This window comes from Oryx dammah, unplaced genomic scaffold, assembly GCF_014754425.2.
Source record: "Oryx dammah isolate SB20612 unplaced genomic scaffold, SCBI_Odam_1.1 HiC_scaffold_28, whole genome shotgun sequence".
NCBI lineage: Eukaryota > Metazoa > Chordata > Mammalia > Artiodactyla > Bovidae > Oryx > Oryx dammah.
In genome coordinates, this window is record NW_024070212.1 from 64595472 (window position 1) to 64619483 (window position 24012).

Sequence of the window (24012 nt, forward strand, 5' to 3'; positions counted from 1 at the left end):
TTCCAGAAAACTCTGCACAGGTAACAACCCAGCAGAAGATATACAAATTCTTCAACAGCACTGAAGAACATGGCAAAATGCAGGCCACAATCTGCCTTGAGCATCACAAATCCTTTTTGAGAATGACCCGATAGAATTATTAGGGGCTGCTGTTATTGTGTAATAGATCAGTGTGTATTCTGCATTTTTATCAGATGGAATAACATCTTCTGAGTCAGTAGGGGATTGATCCTTGTGTCCAAGAGTTAAGAGAAAAACTGATCCCATGTACCCTAGCATCTCCATAATATTGTCACAAGAAAAAACAAGTTGTAGAAGACTAACCTAGGAAGGCTAGTCATTTTTAATTTTTAAACTTTATTACAATATACCAAGTCTTACAGTAGGTTTCTTTTTTATCACCCAATTTTAAGAACATGGCTATGTTCATTTTAATAACTGTTAAAATGCATTATGCAAATGATACAATAATGCCAATTCAAGTGGAAATTATCATTACAAGTAATTATAAAGCAAAAAACCTAGAAATTTCATAATCTGACAATATTTTTTTTTAGTAAATCCATATTCAACTTACAAGCTACAGAAACAAACAAGGGTAACCACAACACATGGTACCACTCAGTACAATTGGAGTTTCTAAACTGTCATAGAAACATAAGCGAAATTAAACAAAAGACTAGAGCTTAAGAAACAAAGAAAAAAATTAATATTTTGTCATCTAACCAGTTCTAAGTCATTGGAGAATGTGAAAATCTATAACTCATTCTTAATTTTTATTCTAATTTATTTCTTGATACATTCTGAACCCATTTTTCCTTTGATGACCTACATTATACAAATTTCAGCTCCACATATTTTTCATTTTTAAGACTTATTGTTGTTGTTTTATTTATAAAAGAAGCATTATATAAAACTGAAAGACTTTAAAGACAGCTATGAATCAAACCAGTAAATTAAAGGGGGGAGTAACAGAATATAGGGTAACCAAAGCCTATGAGTAGCCACAGGTAGCCAGATCAGTGTCCAGAGAGTGGAAAGACAATTACCAGAAGTCAGCAGGCAGCAAGGTGAGAATCCAGGTGAGCAAGAGAAAAATCAAAGCATAGGTAATCATCAGAATAGCAGATAAGAATCTGGGATGAAGACAGAGGAAAACCAACATAAGAAACTTGGAGAAGGGTATCATAAGGTGAATCATATGTAGAAGCAAAGTGGGAGACACTGATGATATACTATATGGGATACCTGAACCCCAACTTCCTAAGTATAGCATAAAGAATGAGGTAGCGACTGAGACAAGCTTCTGTAATCTATTATACTTTAATAAGCATACCATAACTTGATAGGGGTTAAAAATATTGCTAAAAGTGCTACTCAGGCATAAAGGACTTTGAAGAAAAAAGAGGTATTAATTCTATATTTATATTTACTGAGTCACTTAATATCATTCTCTATAACACTTGGAACTTTCTGTCACCAGGCTTTAGAGTTTGATGCTACAAAATGTAAAGACAATTTTAAATATTTTGCAGAAGATAAGATTTATAATATTATTAAACTTAGAAGTTCCCAAATATTTCAATCATTATTATATTAACTTCTATCAATTCATCCCATATAATTACCAAACTCTATCTTCTCATCATATATCAGAACTCTAGGATGGCACTCTACCATCCTCAAAGTCTCAAGCATTCATTCAAGGTTGTTTGAGCTGATCTTGCCCTCATGGTCAGCAACTTTGAGTCTCTGCTACTGACCCTCCAAATACTGTCCTCAAACCTTGTTCATAATAATAAACATTCAAATAAAAATTGTACATAGTTATTTCATTTAGTCCTAATAAGCCTGGGAGGGAATGTTTAATAGTCCATTAGTGAATGAGGAACTCAAAGCACAACAATGAAACGGCTTAATCAAAGCAGCATAGCTGATAAGCAAGCAAACTGGGTTTCAAACAGAGGTAGTATAATTATAAGACATCATGCTCTTTCCTCAAAACACTCCCAATCAACACAGATCTCAAGACCACATGGCTGGTTAAGAAAGAAAAGTCAGATGAAGAATCCAAAGTCTTCTGACCTCAAGATTAGAGTTTAAGTTTGTAGTTATCCAGATGACGTATCCTATCACCTTGATAGTCATTTTACAACACGTAAGTGTATCAAATCAGCACACTGTACACCTTAAATTTACATGGAATAAAGCTAGAAAAAAATGACCTATCATCTTTGAACTCTGATTCTTTTTTTAACAACTCCCACCCTCCTACTTTAAGGCCTCCAGATCTCAATGCTACCACTTTTCTTAGATCACCACTTCTCACCACTTATACTCTCACTGTACATACCTCTTCTCAGAGATCCTAGCTCCCATCCCAGAACCCCCCTACACACCTCTGGACCTTGTACATGTCCAACCTTACTAATTATTAGTTCTGGATGGTTAAACAATCAAAATGTTAGAAATAAGTGAATACTGTATTTCTCAGAGGATCTTGCTAAAATGTGGTTTAGTTCTAATAAAGTAAAAGTACCTCAAACCATGAAGATTTCTATATGAAGACATTCTGAAAATGACCATTCTTTGGTTATTTATAAGTTACTTTAATTCAAAGCCAATTAGATTTTCATGTCTTAATTGCATGGTAAAGCCCTTATCTTTATTTTGAATCTAAAAGTATTTTCTTCACTTAAACTAGGAATCAGCAAACAATGGTTCACAGGTTGAGTGTGGTCTACAACTTGCTTTTATACAACCGATGAGTTACAAACGGTTTACCTTTTTTAGTGGTCAGGAAAAAATAAAATAATATCTATGACATGTGAAAATTATATAAAATTTGAATTATAGTATCCATAAATGAGGTTTTACTGGAAGACATCTATGTTTATTGTTTAAGTATTGTATATAACTTTTTGTGCTACAATGTCAAGTTGAGCAGTTGCAACAAAGACTGTATGACCCTAAATTTTAAAGAAGCCTAAAATATTCACTATCTGACCCTTTATAGAAAATGTACCCCAACTCTAGTATTAAACTATTTTAGGAATTTGCAAAGTTAGTTGTAAATATACTCTGATTTTTCTGATTAAGTTATTTATACACTTTTTCCTGTGAAATGTTAACACTTGGGTACAAAAGTTACAAATATGTAAGTCTGCTGTCTCTCCACCTGAAGAGGTTCATCTATGAGAACCATGCAGTACTATTTTTTTTCAATTTGTTTTTAACTGGAGGACAATTGTTTTACAATGTTGTGTCGATTTCTGCCATACAACATGAATCAGCCATCAGTATACCTATGCCCCTCCCTCTTAGACCTCCCTCCCACCCCTCTCATCCAACCCCTCTAGTGTGAGCACCATGCAGTACTATTAAATACATCTCTCTGCCATCAGACTCATCTCCTAATTATGTGATGATTTGCTGTTATTAAGATATTAGCTATCAATTATAGGTACTCTCAAACATTGCAGATGTGTCATTAGTTTATACCCAAATAATCGTATAAAGTAAGTGCTAATATTCCTATCTGAAAGAAGGCATACAATGATTTGTCTAAGGTGTCACCCAGCATGTAAATAAATGGTGGAAACAAGAGTGAAAACAGGCTTGATTCTAAAGCCCATGGTCCTGTGGGCCACACTGCACTGCCTTCTTAATCAGGGACTCCTGCCTCCTTACCCTTGTCTGAATCCCATTACATCCTCTTACGTCAACTACTCTGACTTCCAACCACTGCTAAAAGCATATAAGTACTGATTTCAGCAGCACACACACTAAAATTGGAACCATACAGAGAAGATTAGAATAGCCCCTGAACAAGGATGACATACAAACTCTTGGAACATTCCACTTTTTCTGCTTATCTTGGCAAATCACACTGGAAGAGTGAGCCAGAAATTAATGAAATTACTTTAAGGAGTGGGGGAAATGAGTAATGGGAGTCAGGGAAGGAATGACATCTATGAATACAACTTTTATTATAGTTTTGACTTTTGAAATCATTTTATGTATTCAGAAAATTAAATCAATGTGAGAGGAAAAACTCAACTCGAAGAGAAGCAAATGGATTCAATAGTATTTCAAATGAATAAAAATTATGGGGTGAAGGGAGGAAGAGCAAGTGAGAACCTATTCCATATAACTCCTGAAGAGAATACTTTGATCGTATACATGTATTTAAAGACAAAAAGGACATACAAACCTTAAAATCTTTTTAATCTTTTGGCCACACCACACGGCGTGTGGGATCTTAGTTCTCCAACCAAGGATTGAATTCGTGCAGTCTTAACCACTGGACCACCAGGGAAGTCCCTACAAATCCTGAACTCTTAATAGGTTTATTTTTCAGAGTACAAATACATAGCAATTCTGAAACTAGTTTGTATATGTTACAGAACTAGGGAAATGAGTAAATATTTCAATAATTTTGAAAGTAAATATTTCAGTTGGGAAGCCAAGGAAGAACACAGTGAGGCAAGATTAGAACTGGAGGCGTAATTATGAATTCATAATTTCTAAAATACATGTTTTTGAACCTCTTATATGGCACCTGAAAGCATCTAGAAACAGTGTCACACTGGTAGCAATGAATGTATGCAACCAGCATTCAGATCTTGATTTTGAAATACCAGTTCTCACTGAAAACAAACAGACACGGCTGATTTCTAGTCTGGAGAAAAGAAGATAAAAGACGAGTTTAGAACATCTTGTTGTACCAGAAAAGAAGAAACTGCTCAATAAAATTATGGGAGGCAGGTCAAAAGGATATAGGAGCTGGCTGGGTGGGACTCCTACAGATCAAACCTCAGGAAATTTGAGCATCAAAATAAACGATGGTAATGAACCCACTGAATGAGAAATCATGTGTCCTATACACACAATACATACAAAAAATGTGTTCTATACAAAAAATACGTAACTACTAAGGACCTACTGTATCTACAGGGAACTCTACTCAATACTCTGTAATGACCTACATGGGAAAAGAATGTAAGAAAGAGTGGATAAATGTGTATGTATAACTGATTCATTTTGCTGTATAGCAGAAACTAGAACATTGTAAATCAACTGTACAGCAATAAAAATTAATTTTAAAAAATCATGTCTCCATTGCTAATAGGTGATTTTTTTAAATTAACAACCCACTTCAATATTCTTGCTTGAAAAATCCCATGGACAGAGGAGCTCCGTGGGTCACAAAGGTCAGACATGACTGAGCAATTAAGCATGTACCATATTGCTAATAGATAATAAATAAGTGGCATGCTTTATTAGAATGTTTTTAAGAAATATAGGAAATGATGGAATTATAAAAATCACCATTCTGCAAATGAGTCAGGCAAGACTCATCAATAGATGCTAAATCTGTGGGGTGCAACTAAGAGAACAAGATATATACATAATCTCAAGGTATCTCCCCACAAATTATTACAAAGGAAAACATCACTTTGCAGTAAATAAGACTGGCAGACACTGAGTACACAAGGGACAAAAATTAACATCATGAATATTGAGACAAGCCAATAAAATGCACCTTCTGATGTAATACACTGAGGACACAACATCACTTATTTAATTTTCATGCCAAAAATGCATAATAACCTCTTTCACATCATGAAGAGACATCAGAAAAGTCCAAGTTGAGGGACATCCTATAAAAGGCTGAGGAATTGTTCTAGATTAAAGACCACTAAAAAGACATGATAACTAAATAAAATACATGATCCTGGATTGGAATTATACCAGGAAAAATACATTATTAGGACAACTGATAAAACTGCAATATGAACATTAGATTAGTTTGAGAGTATTGTATCACTATTCGATTTTCTGAATTTTATAGCTATACTGTAGGTATATTGAAGAGAATATCTTTGTTCTTAGAAACTACATTTTTAAGTTATTAAGGAATAAAGAGATATATGTGCTTTCTGCTTATTCCTATGGCTCAGGAAAATTTACATATAGATATGAGTGTGTTCGTGTATATATATACATGAGAGAATGAAGCAAATATGGCAAATGGCAAAATTTTTTTTGAGTAAAGGGTATCATGTGAGTTCTTTGTATTATTACAACTTTCAAGAAGTTTGAAATCATCCCCCCTTAACTTTTAAAAAACCACATCAACCTTTTACATGATATTCATTTCTCTTCTAAGTTGAGCTATAAGCCAGAGGTTTGGCTTAGACTCCACTTTCTCTTTGACACCATGTTCTCTGTCTCCACAGGGCTAGTGACTAGTACTCTGAGGCAGGCACATGTTTGAAGAGGCATAAAAAAATAGAAACACAGCCCTGGACATCAGAGGCCAAGATCTAAAAAATCCATGCGTGTTTGCAAAACTTCCAAGCCTTTCCCTGCTGACATTAGAAAGGCATTGGTCCATGTGCCTCATGTCCTGAGCTTCCCCCAGCTAATCCCACATGACTTTCCCAACTCACGGATTTTCCATTTGGTCACCCACTCAACCTTCAGCAGAGTCATATCTTTTGCAGAGCTAAAAATAGCTGTTCTATCAAGTGGGAAGTTAAATAAAGCACTATTTACAGTTAAGAGGATAATTTCCCTAAGGCTATTTTTTTTGAACGATGACGACGCAACAGCAAATCAAGGTTTGGACAAAATAAAAGTATGAAGAAACTTCATCAGTAATTCTTTAATCAGTGGTTAGGATTGCCAACTCTGGAATCAGATAGCTTGGATTCAAATCCTGAATTTGTCTAGCTGCATAACTTTGGGCAAGCTGCTTAACCATCCCAAACCTGTTTCTATGTCTATAAAATAAGTTGATAATATAAAATAATAAGTTGATGAACCTCACAGACATGTTGAGCAAAAACCAGAAACAGTAGAGTAAGTAATATGTGATTTCACTTATATGAAGTTCAAGAATAAGCAAAACTATGGTGATAGAGGTTAAACTAATGGCTACCTTTGTTGGGGAAGGGTATTGACGGAGAAGAACAAGGGAGCCTTCTAGGTGGTAGAAATGAAATTTCCCTTGCTCTAGGTGGTGTTTACACAGATCTGTGAACATTCATTAAAGGTTTATATCTGTTACACCTCAACAAAAAAGTAATAAAGAGACTTTCCTGGTGGTCCAGGGGCTGACTCCATGCTCCCAAAGCAGGGGCCCCAGGTTTGATCTCCTCAAGGAACTAGATCCCACATGCTGTGACTAATAACCAGAGCAGCCAAATATTTTTTAAGTAATTAAAAAGGAAACATGGTATTGAATAGAATTGTTGTAAGCATTAAATGAGAAAATGTATGCAACATGCCTGAGACGCATTCAATAACAGTCAGTGTTACAATTACTCATTACAGGGAATCCCCTGGCAGTCCAGTGGTTAGGACTCAGAAGTTTCACTACAGGGACTCACAATTTGGGGGAATTAAGATCTCACAAGCCCTGTGCCACACCCCCACCCCAGCAAAAAAAAAAAACTACTTATTATAATAATAGAATTGTTATTTAAGAGATGAATCTTTTTACAACTGCTCAGTTCTTAAAAGTTTTTCATACCATTTCAAACTTCCTTTTCTTGCCTTTGCAGTTTTATATTGCTGTTTGTATTTAGATAAAGTAATTACAGCTGACCCTTGAACAATGCAGGGGCTAGGGGTGCTGACCCTTTGTTCAATGGAAAGTCCTGTACAAAATCCCACCATGTCAGCAGTTCCCCATATTCATAGTTCCACATCCACAGATTTAACCAACCTTAGACTGTTATAGTATAACATTTCCTACTGAACAAAATCTTCATATAGATGAACCCAACAGTTCAAATGTGTTGTTCAAGAATCAACTGCACATAGTTTAGAAATTTTTAAAGAGCCTTGTTTTAAATAGGTGGCCAAATAAATATGCACTTGGAAATAACACTAAGTCAATGGAAATCAACATGGAAGTCACCAGATGATGAGCTTACAGATGTACAAGAGCCCATATGGATGAGTAGGCACCAGGGCCAGGCTTTCCTCTTCAGTAACTGCAAAATCCTAGAGGAAGTTTAAACTGAAGGGGAAAAAATTCAAGGAAAGGGTAAACAAAAGAATGGTATCTTTGAAACAGTTTTTAAAGGAAACATTATCACTCCATCCATTCTTAGTGAATTAGTTCTCACTCTAAAGATCATCTCAAACTTTCTTTGACCTGGTAAATTTTCTTAAGTGTTACCCTCAGATAAGTCACACAGTTGTTTTTGTTTTGTTTTGTTTAAATACTTACCTTTATAAAAGCATAGCCAGTACCATTATCTGTAATAGTGAGACCAAGTGAATCCTCAGATTTATACACATTCACTTCTTTTTTGATCCCTTTTATGTGGGCAAATATGAAATCTTCAAGACCTATTTGTGCTCCCAAGAGTTTTTCCATGTCAACTTTAGGTGTGTTTAAAGTGCAATATAAGATCTGCAAAGAGAAAGAAATATTTTAAGTCAGTTTCCATCAGGAAAACATTCTGATCATTAGTTTACTCAATTAATACTTCAATTTACAATGTCAGTGAAATAGTCTTCAATTTACAATGCCAGCAGTTATATCATTAACATTCAGTTCAGTTCAGTCGGTAGGTGTTAGAAGAGGTAGGTGTTGCAAGAGGGCAGACACACTGAAACCATAATCACAGAAAACTAGTCAACCTAATCACACTAGGACCACAGCCTTGTCTAACTCAATGAAACCAAGCCATGCCCTGTGGGCCCACCCAAGACAGGCGGGCATGGTGGAGAGGTCTGACAGAATGCGGTCCACTGGAGAAGGGAATGGCAAAGCACTTCAGTATTCTTGCCTTGAGAACCCCATGAACAGTATGAAAAGGCAAAATGATAGGATACTGAAAGAGGAACTCCCCAGGTCAGTAGGTGCCCAATATGCTACTGGAGATCAGTGGAGAAATAACTCCAGAAAGAATGAAGGGATGGAGCCAAAGCAAAAGCAATACCCAGCTGTGGATGTGACTGGTGATAGAAGCAAGGTCCGATGCTGTAAAGAGCAATATTGCTAGGAACCTGGAATGTCAGGTCCATGAATCAAGGCAAATTGGAAGTGGTCAAACAGGAGATGGCAAGAGTGAACATCGACATTCTAGGAATCAGCAAACTAAAATGGACTGGAATGGGTGAATTTAACTCAGATGACCATTATAGCTACTACTGCAGGCAGGAATCCCTCAGAAGAAATGGAGTAGCCATCATGGTCAACAGAAGAGTTCGAAATGCAGTACTTGGATGCAATCTCAAAAATGACAGAATGATCTCTGTTCATTTCCAAGGCAAACCATTCAATATCACGGTAATCCAAGTCTATGCCCCAACCAGTAACACTGAAGAAGCTGAAGTTGAATGGTTATATGAAGACCTACAAGACCTTTTAGAACTAACACCCAAAAAAGATGTCCTTTTCATTATAGGGGACTGGAATGCAAAAGTAGGAAGTCAAGAAACACCTGGAGTAACAGGCAAAGTTGGCCTTGGGACGCGGAATGAAGCAGGGCAAAGGCTAATAGAGTTTTGCCAAGAAAATGCACTGGTCATAGCAAACACCCTCTTCCAACAACACAAGAGAAGACTCTACACATGGACATCATTAACATTAGGTAATATGAATTGCATGTTTCCTGTGGGCCAGGCTCTGTGTTGAGCAATTTATATCCATTATTATATTTAATACTCACAACAGCTTTCTAAATACATTATCATCTTCATATTACCAATAAGGAAATTGAGCCTTGGTGAGAGTAAGTTATTTGCCTAAGGTCACAAAGATAGTACTTGTCAGAGCCAGGATTCAAGATCAGTTCTCACCAACTTCAAAGAGGTTTACATTGCTTTGTTACCTGTTATTTACAATGCTGACATCAAAGGCCATGTTCCCAAAGGTCATGATATGCATAACACAGTGAAAATAGAGGCAACACTATTTTGGAAAACTCATGTTTTTTTTAAATAAGGAAAATTTTATTGGTCTTGTATTTTTCTGCTTGAGAAAAGTAAATGGTGAATGAAGTCATTTTTTTTAAATTGTTTAAAACATGTCTAAAATGGACCTTGAAGACTAGTCCAATCCCTTGGCTCTAAAAATGGAGGAACTGAGGGCTGGAGAGGCTAATGCAACTTAGATACACAGGATGGTAGATGTTGTGTGGAGGTTGTAAAGGGACTTCTTATATTTACCAAGTCTTTGTTTGACTTCATTTTCCTTCAAAAATACAATTTATTTTGCTAAAATCTACAATGCTACTCAAGCTTGCCAACCATAATTTCAGTAATTTTTAGGGCCCAACTACAAAATGGAAGAGAAGGAGGGTTAAGAATATGCCACTGGGGACTTGCCTAGTGGTCCAGTGTCTAAGACTGTGATCCCAATGCAGGGGTCACAGGTTTAATTTCTGGTCAGGGAACTACCATATGCTACAGCTTAGAGTTTGAACACCACAAAGATCCCTCACATGTAACAAAGGTCAAAGATCTGTGTGATGCAACTAAGACTTGGTGCAGCCAAATAAATAAATACATATTTTTTAAAAATTTAAAAAGCATGCCATTGGTTTAAAGATTAAGTTCAATAAATATTTACTGAGTATCTTTTGAGTACCAAAGACATTTTAATGCAGCTTTTTTATACCAAAATGATTAAGTGAAAAATTGTACCTTTTGTTATCAAGTAATACTTGCCATAGATATTACCATTCCTGAGCCTTGCCTCAGCTCTCAACTTCCAACCCTCTCTCTACCTCTCCGAGTTTCACACCATTTCTGATTTCCCTGCTTGAGCTTTAAACCATAAACACCCATAAACCTCTGGGAGCTCAAAAACTGTGCAGTTACTGCCTGTTAAATGGCTTTTTAAGCCCTATTAAAATATGTCTGAATTGGAACAGCTCTCCCTACTCTACAGTTAGAGTTCCAGCATGTTCATCAAAGACCTGATCAAATCCCAGAGGTACATGAAGGAGCTAGTGATGAGGACAAGGAAGAGGCCGCAGGGTACAAAGGATCAGTGCCTGCAAGCAAGAATTGCTGCCCTTGCCCTTTCCTTTTCTCACCCAGGTCTTTGGTGAGCTGTGCTAATTACTGCTGAGCCTTTAACATAACCCTTTGTGTCCCAGTGAGGACATAATACATTTGGCTTTGTAGTTACTCTTTGCAAATATTTGCTGGTGTTAAATTTTTATTATTCAAGATGGGGAGTGACAAGAAGTCATTTAGGATAATAATGGCCCCTATTTCTTACTCCAATTGTGAAGTCAGTAGTATTCATTAGTCCACTAACAAAAATGATTATTAATGGATGGAAGGAAGAAGTAGTATGCATAGAAAACAGCTTTTCTCACTTCCTTTCTCAAAATGATGGAAAGTGAGTAGAAAAGTTTTCTCCTTGTTCTTTTTCCAGTGAATCGTTAAATGGTGTTCATAGCAGATCCAACCACCACTAATAAAGCAACTTACTGAGCAGATAGGAAATAAAACATTAAAACATAATGATGATAAAATAGGGTAGGGGAAGAAGCCCCCCAAAGGAAATCCCACACAAAGTGAACATCTAGTTGCTAAGCTGCATCCTTTCTTTCGATCTTTTCATGTACTTCACTGCAAAGCAAATACTAGATTTCCTGTTAGGTATAACCCTTCCCCATTATGCTTCCTCCAAGACAGAATTATGTTCCACTCTGGGCAGCCAGCAGTTGGCAGCCAAGGCATCCGGACTTCTTTCCTGGAAGGAGTAAAGCCATGGAATGGAGTTCCACAGAAGGTTGTGTTGAAAATCAGCAGAAATGTCATGGTCCCTGGGAGGTGGAGGAAGAGCCCTCTGTAGCAGCAGGTAACTGAAATTCTGTGGCTTTAGATTAGTCCCTCAAGGAAAGAAAAAACCCTGTCATTCACATCTCTCCATGCACAACTATCAGTGAATACATCTAATATGTCATAAAGGTCTAGAGATTCAAAGACTCCTCGTAGATACTGTATTTTGAACTGAAAAGTTTAAAAGTGATATATGACTCTCTAAATGCTGGAAAGTTCATGCTCATTCATCTACTCACAATCCTCTATTGGACAGGTGCTTTTTGCCAAGTTCTGTGGTACATACTAGATGTACAAAGATGACTAGGACCAGCCCTCGTACACAAGAAACTCCCAGGCTAGGCAATGATCCACTGACATACAGTGGGGCAACATAATCAAGTTACAATATATTAAGAGTCTTAGAGATTTAAAAAAAAAAAAAAAAAAAGGAATCTCATACATATTGTGAACTTTCCTATCTCTATTCAGACATTTCCTTCAATCCAAAATCTAAACAGCCTGCCACCCATGCACCCACCCTATCCCCAGGCTCTTGTCTATTGAGACTCTGCAGGGATGTGACTGCCTGGCTGGAATCACTCTTTCTACTTCTCTCACATCATTTAAATCTAGCACCTCATTTGAGTGTCTGAGTCACCTTCCCTTCAAGTCCAATTGGTGTAACATGTATTCGTCACCCTGACTCAGAGATGAGACCTTAGTCATCTTTCTCTCTCCTATGAAGCTTAACACAGTGCCCTGCTCAGTTGATATCCTAATGGTATTTTCTACACATTCATTTACTTCATTTAATAAAACCAACCTGTGTACTAAGTTTTATTAACCTCATTTTGTGGACGAGAAAATTATGACTTTATCCAATTAGCACTATAATGTTTGATATCAAAAGAAAGGAGAAAAAATATATAAGAAAAGAAACACTGAAGCAGTTATAGAATCAATGCTCCTCTAAGAAATACTCACTTCCAGAGATATAGTAGATAAAAGTCAGGACAACATGGTACTTAACATCATTTTTTATACTCTCTGGTGAACAAATTAAATGAAAGGAAAGTAAACTCAGAGTAAGGTTTATTTTATAAGGAAAATTATCCAACCATTAGAAACACCTTTCTGATGATTTTTATTGTAAAATGAAATCCTTAACATCTTCTGGGGTATCTATATTTGGTGTTTTATCAACACCATTGCCAATTTTCATAAGCTTGATGGAGTACTTGTGACTATTTCACTTTCTAAAGCAGTATTACCCAATAGAAATGTAACACAAACACCATAATTTTAAATTTTCTAAAAAAATCACATCAACAAAAGACATAGGTGAAACTAATCTAATTTCCTCATATAACCCCATATATCCAAAATATCATTTCAACATCTAATCATTTATTTTTAAAATGAAATTGAGAGTTTACATTTTTAATGTTTTTAAGATCTGATGTATGTTTACCCTTTTGTGTCTGACTCTTTATGACCCCACAGACTAGGGCTCAGCAGGCTCCTCTGTCCATAGAATTCTCCAGGCAAGAATACTGGAATGGGTTGCAATTTCCTTCTCCAGGGGATCTTCCTGACCCAAGGATCAAACCTGGGTCTCTTGCATCACAGTCAGATTCTTTACCATCTGAGCCACCAGTGAAGCCCCCTGAGCCACCAGGGAAATCCCTAATTTGGACTAGCCACATTTAAAGTACTCAATATCTATGCTTGGCTAGCAGCTACCATTGAGCAGCTTTGTTCTAGAATCCCATGTCTTTAACAATTTTTTTTGTCTTTAATAATTTTATACTTTGTATTTTTCCCATCTCCATATATCTATACATGTCGTTCCCTTGGCCAAAAATGCCATGGCTGAAACTTGACTTCTAAATCTAGTCTATATTTATCAAAATCTTCCCCATCCAATAAAGTCTAGCTAAACAACATTTTCTAACAACACCCTAAGCTAATGCTATTACTTCATCTTCTATACACCTATCAAATTTTATACATTTCTTGTGGAACTTACCATGTGCTGCTTTGTAAGCTTCTGGCAGGTACGAATTCATCTTATTGTCATATTTGTCTTACTGCATGCCTGTCACTGATTTATAGCAGAGACAGCTTAAGGCAAGGAGAAAGCCACAGCCCTTTGAGACCAGATGGAGAGCTTAAATTGTTATTGTGCTGGACATCAATATCTACAGTACCCGTTCCCCTGCCCCCTCAAGTTTCAGTCCCCATTTTAAGCCATATGGTAACTTGGGGACGAGTGACCCCATCCTCAGTTCCATCAGAAATGAATCATGATTAGGTTTAAATCAGTTAATGAGTAATTCATAATCCAACTTAGGCCAGTTAGGTACAAAGAAGAGGGACTTTCCTGGTGGTCCAGTAGCTAAGACTCTATACTGCCAAGGCAGGCTGCCCGGGTTTGATGCCTGGTCACAGAACTAGATCTCACATGCTGCAACTGAAGATAGAAGATCCCATACGTCGAAACTAAGACTCAGGGCAGCCAAACAAATAAAATTACTTTAAAAAGATACAAGAAAGGACTTGTTAAGATTTCTGGGGAAGGAATCTTCTTTTCCACAGAAGCTCCTAGAAAGGTATCTCTCCCGCTCTGATGTGACTAACTGCAGCTGTCACTTCAACATTAGAAGACTGACCCTGGGGACAAATCTGACACATGCAGAAGGGTACCCATCTCACCTGAAGGCACTCAGTAATGGACACTGGAAGCTGTTACCCCCTTCCCCTCCTAAGGTAATATTCAGATAGCAGGTATGAAGTGCTTCCCTGGTATCTCAGTCAGGAAAGAATCTGCCTGCGGTGCAGGTGACCCGGGCTTGACCCCTGGGTCAAGACGATCCCCTGGAGAAGGAAATGGCAAAGCATTCCAGTATCCTTGCCTGGAAAATCCCATGGACAGAGGAGCCTGGTGGGTTGTAGTCCATGGGTTGCAAAGAGTTGGACATGACTGAGTGACTTCACTTTTATACCTTCTATGTGTTTTGGAGGAAAATTCACCTCCTCCGTTACAGACATAAGGCTCAAACTAGTAAAGCGGTGACATAGGAGTAAGCATGTGGCCCAATCCTGGCCAACAGGACATGGGAGAAGTACAGGAAGCTTCAGAGAAGTATCTTTTCTTCCTAAAAAGCAAACACAGTAACACAACCATCCTCTCTGCCCCTGTAGGTACCCTTACCTGTATGTGATCTAGGAACTTCCACCACCACCTTACTACTAACTGAGGAAGAGATCAACACCAAGAAAGGCAAAGATTTGGAGTGAGCCTAGGTCCTTGACATTGGTGAGTTGCTCTGATAATCAGCTCTGGCAACCACAGTACCTCTTGTAAGAAAAACAAGTTGTCTTAGGCAATTCAACTAGCTCTGTGCTACTTGTAGCTGAAAAAATCCTATCTGATACACAGTCCTATCCCAGAAGCCAATAATTTCACCAACCAATTCCAGGCTAACAGATTTCTAACTGATAGAATTATTATCCTTTGTGTCTTCATAACTCACAGGGGGCTTTTTTGTTTTGTTTTTGGCCTCACCACACCACTTGTAGGATCTCAGTTTCCCAACCAGGGACTGAACCTGGGCCTAGGCACTGAAAGCACAGAATCCTAACCACTAGACTATCAGGAACTCCTTATAATTCACAGTTTAAAAGTTCTTTCTACTTATCTCATTTTATCCAAAAAAAAAAAAAGAGGCAACTCTGAGGTCTATGGTGAATTGTGTTTCCTTTAATGTATAGAAGTGTTATGTAATTGCTATGAATTGAAGTGTTATGCAACGAAATGCTAGGCATTGAAGTGTTATGCATTCTTATCCTATAATTTCATATCCTCTCAAAAGTTTCAGGCACAAAGTAAAGCCTTCCCCTTCCTCCAATATCAGCAAAACAGCTATCTAGAAAGGAGCTATGTTATACTTGGAATGGTTATGAAAAAGAAAGAAAAAAATAGAAGTAAACAAAAGAAGGAAACAGTGGGTTAAGGGGTAAAAGACCCACCTCTAGTCCCAATTCTGTACTCTACGAGTTCAGTCATTTGACCTTCTTGGTCTTCAAGGCATCCTGGCATTAGTAAAGCTTGGTCTACATCACACAGCTATTACTAAAACTCAGTAAGAGAGTATACATAAAAGTGCTTTTTAAACTAAAAATCTCTAAAGGTTATTATTAGTATTATCCCTGGAATACAGGTGCTCCTTGAATAATATTTACACCTACACTTGACAGCTTCTTAAATTGCATTATTTTTCCTGAAAATTAGATTTGCTCCTTTTTAATGTCATAACCAGGATGGATTTCATTTTCTCCCATAAATTACAGTATCCTTCAACTTTTTTTGTTGAGTGTAACTTATGACCATTTTTTTTACCATGCTTTTATATTTCAATTGCTATTTTTCAGTTCTTATCACATGGTTATGATTATTCACCCTAGAAACTCAATATGGCTAGGATGATAAGAGTCTGAACTACTGTATAGAGCCATTAATATAAAACAATATTACTTTTTCTCTGGTGGTGCCATTATATATTCCATAAGTATGCCTTGTGAATACATTTAAATAAATCATTTGCCATTAGTGTTTCAAAAGATATTCTGGCCCACAGACAGATCACAAATCTCTTCAAAAACACATCAGATTCATTTTCAAAACTCCAGGAAGTCCATTTCCAACTTTTTGTTTAATGCCTTCCTTAAACAGGAACTGAGTTGGCCCAAGATTCCACATGTTCCAAAATCTCTGGAAGAAATTATGGGCTTATATGGCTCGCATTACAGTATTTGGGAATGTGATTTTAAGCATAAGCAAACTAAAACAGTTACCTCCTGTGATTATCTAAAATAACAGTGTTACCAAATACTTTAATACAACTACTTTCCTACATCTCAATCTACCAAGAACCTTGCTAACTCTTTATATTTTTCTAAAATAAGCATTATAGAAATATCAGCCAATGTCATTACAGAAAATAAAGATGAGAAAGTACATAATAACACTAAACCTACTAATTAACCATAGTTTCATCCGGAGTTAATACCACCATCTTTGTACACAAGAAAACCACTCGGATTATGTTTTCTTTGTTAATGACTAAGGTTCTATCTGGGCTATTCTTGGATAGAACTATTTAGGCTATTATCTAAACCTCACAGACTTTTCCTCAAAAAGAGAAAAAAAGACTGTATTTCCATCTAGTCAATTGCCTGTAAAATAGCAGGAATTAAAAACAACCTGCCTGGAAAATCCGATGGACAGAGGAGCTTGGTAGGCTGCAGTCCATGGGGTCGCAAAGAGTCGGACACAACTGAGTGACTTCACTTTCACTTAAAAACAACCTGAAACTAAGAATAACTATCGAGTAAAAAAGATAACCCACTTATCCTGAGTGCTTGAACAAAAGAAACTATATAGCCAAGCCAGAGTGGCAGAACTATATTACTCAAAACTCTTTCCAAAAATTGAGTGTCTTATTCTACATGAGTTCCCAAAATACTTGGTAGATGTGTTGTATCAGGGAATTTCTAGAACTCAAACAATTCTTCAGTGACATTCATGACTGGGACACCTGCCCATCCCTCCGAGCTCTACACAGTTTGGAGACTTGCTCCCAGCTCTAGCAGACCACTGTAAAAGTGAAAGAACTGGGAAGATAAAGGTCTAGAAGAACAAAGTAAATAAAAATTAAGATCTCAGAAACACTAATTGATCACTTATATGTACCAGGCATTTCCACATACTACCTCATTTAATCCTATGACAATTCTATGTGAGAGGCATTACTACACCCATTTTTTACAGATGAGAACATAAATATTTAGAGAGATAAAAACAGTTTGTGATTAAGTAGTATTTGGTGCACATGTAACTTCAGCCCTGGTTATCCAACCCTAAGCTCTTTCCCCTACAATATTGCCTCTCTCATACCTAATATCTGCACAGAGAGATCCAAGTTACCAATCACTTCCTAAAGCATTAGCTCAGCTAATCCATTAGCTCAGGGCATCAGGTCATGAGTGCAGGCATCACTACACCCTATGCAGAAGGAAAAAGAAAAGCTCAACACCCCTTATATGATTTGTCTAAGGTCACATAGCTAGTGAATGACAGAGTCAAAACTGGAATTCAGACTTTTGTGCTTTTTCTAAGCCATGATACCATAGCTGTGATGTAAATATAAATTCAACTTTAAACCTAAAACTCCTAGAAGGCAGAGACTAAAAAGTTTTTGCTCTACATGGAGCCAAATACACTGTTTATTTAATAAACCACCCACTTCTTTAAAAGAGTTAAGGAACTTCCCTGATGGTCCAGTGGCTAAAACTCCATGCTCCCAATGCAGGGGGCTTGGGGTTAGATCCCTGGTCAGGGAACTAGATCCTACATGCTGCAACTAAAACCTGGTGCAGCCAAATAAATAAATATTTTTTTAATTTTTTTTAAGTGAGTTAAGGTAGCTTACAAAAAGGAGCTTTTGTAATCGGACTTTAAAAATCAAATGTATTAAAAAATAAAATATCAATCAAAATATTGATATTAACCACCTAATATATTTGATTAACGTCAAAATACTAATACAGGGAATTCCCTGGTGGTCCAGTGGCTGACTCCACTCTTCCAGTGCAGGGGGCCCAGGTTCAGTTCCTGGTCAGGGAACTGAGATTCTGCAGGCCGCAACCAAAGATTCTACATGCTACAACTAAGACCCAACACAACAAATAATTTTTTTTAATATTAATACGTTGTTTGACTTAACATGTCATTTTAAATTATTTCTTCCAGTTAATTTTAAAACTGACCATAACCCAAGGAAATGAATAGAATTAAATAGATATTTAAGATCTGTTATTTTCCCAGTATAACACATGTAATAAATTTCTAAAGATTTGTTTTTTTAATATATATCATTTTATAAATACAATAACTTTGCCTTCACCTTGACAATGGCTACAGTCATCTAGAAAAAAGTTTCAGTTTCTCAAAGATATAAAATTGGCAACAAGACAGATATTTAGAAACCTGATACTGTATGCTCTATTTTAGACCTTCATAAGGATATTGTACAAAGCCCTGCCTCGAACTATGTAGAACTTTCTATAAATGATTCACTTCTAAATTAGCTGTCCTGGGTCAGCAGTGGCGTCTTAAATAAAAGGTGATTCATCCTTTGTACCGTTCTTTCCCTGGTACAATCACTGTTTTTCCCCATTTTTTTTTAATGGACAAAATAATGTGACAAAAATAATTTTATTCCCTACCCCCCAAAAAAGGAAAATCAAGTCACATGTTTTAATCTATGAAATGACTTCCCAGAGTAACCAAAAGAACATTTTCCTTTGTTAATGAAATCTAATCAAAGCAACTATGTTATCAAAGAAAGTAAAAATCTCAAACCAATTCTTGAAACATATGAAAAGGTTAAAAGAACAGCGATAGGTTTTAGTCTTGCCTTTGTGGATATTACATAGACACTAACACAATGAGTAAGATAAATCAAACATGGATAGCTATATATATCCATCCTCTTCCACAATATGCTTCAGGTCAGAGGAGATATCTGAGCTTTAGCCTAGTATAATAATGCTGCAAGGTTACATGCCAATTTGAAAGACATCATAAATCACCAGTATTCCCCATGTCAGGTGCTGTCTCAAATTTTCCAGGTTTCTAAACCATTTATCCTCTTAAAAGCTTCCTCTTGTTTGACACTTAAGATGCAAGAGAACCTCAAAAGGGAAGGAGAAACTATAATGAGATGTTTTACATCCAAGAATGTAGCAGTTTGTGAGACATTAAATTATAATTATTAGTAAAGAGACCTATGACTAACTTTCCAGTTTACTAAATATACAAACATGAACTATTTTTTTTTTAATAGCTATTTGATCCCCAATGGGTCCTTAAACAAAATTTTGAAATTTGTTTGGCAAAATGCTCATGTATGACCATATTCATATTAACCAGGAAGCAGACTTGTAACGCTTACAATGAAATATCTATAAGGTATGTGATATTTCAAAATCACCCAAGGGAATTAATTCCCTGGCAGTCCAGTGGTTAGGACTCTGTATGTTCACTGCTGAGGGCCCGGATTCAATTGCTGGTCAGGGGACTAAAATAAAAGACCACAAGCCCTGCAGCATGGCCAAACAAAAACAAAACAAAAACCCATCCAAATAAATCATGGAAAACTGGAAAGCAAGCATGGGGAGCCACCAGGGGTCAAAACAGAGTGATGAGGGGATGTGATCCTGACAGAAAGAGATGAGCGCTTTATGAAGAATATGGGCCATGCAAGAAACTGTAAACATCTTGAGAGAGAGAAAGATTGCAATTGATTTTTATTCTAAACTAGGACACCTGAAAGACATTAGAAAAATATACTGCAGAGTGACAGGGCAAGAGGAGACAAAGGAAAATGTACTATGGGGCTGCCTCGATGAGAGGTGTCTAAGGGCTGGGGGCGGGGGGGAGTGGAGGCAACTTCCTGACCACCCTAGACCCTTAGGCATTAGAAGGCTTGAGATGCGCAGAACACCTCACCCATGGGTAGGGCCGGTGAGATGCAAGGGAGAGTGTGTGAAGATTCTTCTAGGCTTGGGTTGCTCAATTTTGAGCCACCTCCCACCCCAGGGGTAGAGAGCGCCAAGAAGAGAGACTGGGAAGACATGGAGAGGAGCTGCCAGGAATAGAATCCTGTCATAGCCTCGGAGACACTTAGTCACAACCCCAGCTAGAGCCTCTCACCTTTGCTCCAGAGTTGTTTATGACCCGCTCCCACCCCGCCCCCTCACGAAGCAGCTTCTTCCCACCCTCAGCTGGCCAACATTCCTGCCCTTCCTGCCCATGGGACTCCCGGGACTGGGGCAGAGGGAGGAGTTAGAGAGGAGGGGAGGAGGACCCCGCAGGGCCAGGAAGCTTCCCGAAGAAGCTGGCAGGCTGCTGCAGGGTTCCGCCCTCAACTCCCAAGAATGTGTCACCAGGCCAGAGCCAGGACAGGCAGTACCAGAGTCTCCTGGCTTCAAGCTTAGTGCTGACGCTGTACCTTCACTACCTGCTTCTATTTTTATCCCTACAACCTCCTCTCCCCACTCCGTCCCCAAATGCCTACCATTCAAAACCTTCCTTACTGCCCAGGAAACTGGCTTGACTTGTGGGTGCTTAATTAGCAAATGTACAATAAACTTTCTCACGTCACCTTTTTTTTTTCCTTTTCTATAATTAGAGGGACTCTGAGTCCTAGTTTACCCCTGTTGTCCCCGAGTAATTATTAATATCTTCCTTTTCACTCTGTGAAGTGTCTGGGTAGGAAATATAAGTTCCCTGGCCACCTATTTATAATACTTCTTCTATTAAGCTGATCAAATAAGCACACTTCCTTTTCAGGAGGATAAGACCAGACAACATGAGACAAAAGGAAAAACATATGATTTGCATGTTGAAGTAAGGTAATGGTAGAGTTCTTCCTCTATCCTTTAGCACCAAAGTAATCTTACCCAGAAGCTTCTTGGAAGTCAGTGTCCATGACTGAAGCACAATTAAGATTCTATGAGTCTTAACAAGTGTGGGGAGAGTTGAAAATGAGCTCTTAAGTGTTCTGTGGGAAAACAGAGTAGAATAATTTAGAATTCCACGCTGAGGAAAATTCTGTCACAGGTACGTCTAGAGATATGACAAAAAGAAATATGCGTATTCCTACAGAGTTATTTTTGGCTCAAGAGAAATAAGCATTGATAATGCAATGCAAAATAATTCTGAATAAATTAATATATTTAATATTTCAAGTTTAACTGAGATTTTCGTTGACTGAAATAGTTTATTAGGTTTACACTAAACTTTATTGAAGAAGCCCTTCTCAGAGTCCACGTTAGTTACCGTAACATAGAATTCCACACTGAGATAGCTTAGTTTGAGGATCATGTATAGAGACAAACTTTTAAATTTGCTTTCCACACTTTCTGGGATTAGGCAAAAAGTAGGAGAATGAAATTGTACAGGTTTAGAATAGAAAAATTAAAAGGAGAAAATTACAAAAGATTAGTCAAAAATTGCCTAAAAAGCATCTTTTTTGAGGAAAAGAAGGAATGAGAACTAACATTGATCGAATCATTGTTCTAGATACCTAATATGCTATTTCATTCAGTTCTAACAACACTCCTATAAGGCAGGCATTATTTGTATATTTTCCAGGTTCGATTCCATTACTCAGTTTTCCAGGTGAGAAAATTGAAGCTCCTCAGTGGCATCTTTAGGCACCAAACTCAGGCCACACCATCCTACCCAGAAAGCACCTCCCCATTAGATTGACCTAAAGCATTGCTGTCATGCCACCCACCCTGACTAGCACAGGATCCTACAAGCCTGTGAAATAGCCACAGCAGATATGTAGCTCTGAGCTATTGAAAAAGCTTGGAATCTCACAAATTAACCACCCATGTTTTACTCCGTATAATTACAATCCTATAAGACTGATCCTAAAACTAAAAATGTAAAACAGGAGGACTTTCTACTGTTTTTCCCTTCCTGTTGCTTTCCCATTTTGCCCACCGCCCCCTCCTTTACTGCCTAGCTTCACCACACAGAGCAAGTGCTTAACCTCAAGCAAACTGGCATAAAGCAATGTTGCCAGTGGGTGGTTGTGAATTGATACTGGAAAACTGTTTGAAATGTTGTGGGAGCTTTTTTGGTTGTTACAATGATTATGTGATACCACTGGCACTGGGAGAGGTAGAGGATGAGGTAAGGATACTGCATGAACTCTAACCTCAGAGAGGTTCGGCTCAGTGAAGAGCTGTTTGGCATTCTGCATGATTTTCTCTCTCTCTCTCTTTTTTTTTTTTCTTTTTGGCTGTGCTGAATCTTAGTTGCATGCAGGATCTAGTTCTCTGACCAGGGATTGAACCTGGGCCCCCTGCATTGGGAGTACAGAGTCTTAGCTACTGGACCACCAGGGAAGTCCCATGCATGATTTTCAAATGTCCTACTAGAGATTCATGTCAGAAAGAGAATATATACATAATGATTAAAACCTAGATCCTCTGTGTTACAGATAAAGTAGGCTTTGTTATGAGTTTTCCTGGACTGCAATCACCACGTAAACCAAGGAAAGCCTTTCTTATTTGCGTAGAACCTTATCAAGAGTTGTTCATCATCTCAGAAAGTCAAGTCACGGACAGCAGTGTTGTCCATATTATTTGAATTTAACATAAAATGTATTGGCTGCTCCTATTATTGTTACATTATATAGTTCTATGAATATCTACAAATATTTAGAGAGCAAAAGATAACATAGAATCAAAATATTCATGTCTTATTCCTATTGTTCTATTCTTTTTAAATTTATATTAGCTATTAAGTATAGATACAAGCAACTGACTGCTTCATTATGTCTTCTAATACAGTTTCCCCAAGTATTTGCATTGAAATCCATATTTGTTTCTAGTATTACTGTTAAGGAATATATTAATTTTTAAAGTTTTATATACATAGGTAGATGTTATTGTTTAAATATTTATTTCAGGATAAGTAAAAGTGATGCCACAAAATATTTGTTATTACAGGGGAACTTTGGGTCCAGTAAGGTTAAGAACCACTTGTATAAAGGAAAGAGCATGAGCTGGGAGTTTGACAAACATACGATAAAAGATATCTCTTTAGACCACATGATTTGAGCAGTTTATTTTTGTTCTGAGCTACAATTGCCTCATCTATCAATCACAGTCATTTCTGGGGGTGCTGTTAAGAACTGCTTTTTCAGACAAAATAGCACAGGTTAAGTAGTAATGATAGGTGTTCAACAATAACTCCCTTCATGCTCAAGTTGTGCTTCCCTCCCCCACTTACCTTTACAAAAAGGCAGGAAAATTAAGATAGGAAGCAGGAAGTATAAAGAATACAAAAGGAGAAAGGGAGTAACAAATCATGACCAGTACCTAATACTTAACTATACCCAGAACACATTGTTAGTATCAGATGTGAGAAGGTTCAAGTTACATTCTGGCCCTAGATCAAGTTACATTCTGGCCCTAGATCATGAAGAACAGGTTGTTAATGCCAATCACACAAACACTACTACTTAACACAATATATGGCTATGCAAATTGTTCCAAGAATGGATGCAGAATTATCATTTCTTCAATCTTGATACTGTGTATCCCTCTAAGACCACTTAAAGT

General features: G+C 37.3%; 1 protein-coding gene and 2 non-coding genes across 3 annotated transcripts in view; 1 reads left to right on the forward strand and 2 right to left on the reverse strand.

The window, feature by feature from the left end:
* Positions 1-24012, reverse strand: part of GIPC2 (GIPC PDZ domain containing family member 2) — a 99544-nt gene that overhangs the window by 62821 nt on the left and 12711 nt on the right. Inside the window, exon 2 of the mRNA XM_040232482.1 lies at positions 8246-8431. Coding sequence (XP_040088416.1) covers positions 8246-8431 — 186 coding nt within the window. The remainder of the gene's footprint in view (positions 1-8245; positions 8432-24012) is intronic.
* On the forward strand, positions 3762-3868 carry LOC120857190. Its single transcript, XR_005719646.1, has one exon. It is a non-coding gene; the product is annotated as a U6 spliceosomal RNA (small nuclear RNA).
* Positions 22719-22791, reverse strand: TRNAG-CCC. The gene has a single exon. It is a non-coding gene; the product is annotated as a tRNA-Gly (tRNA).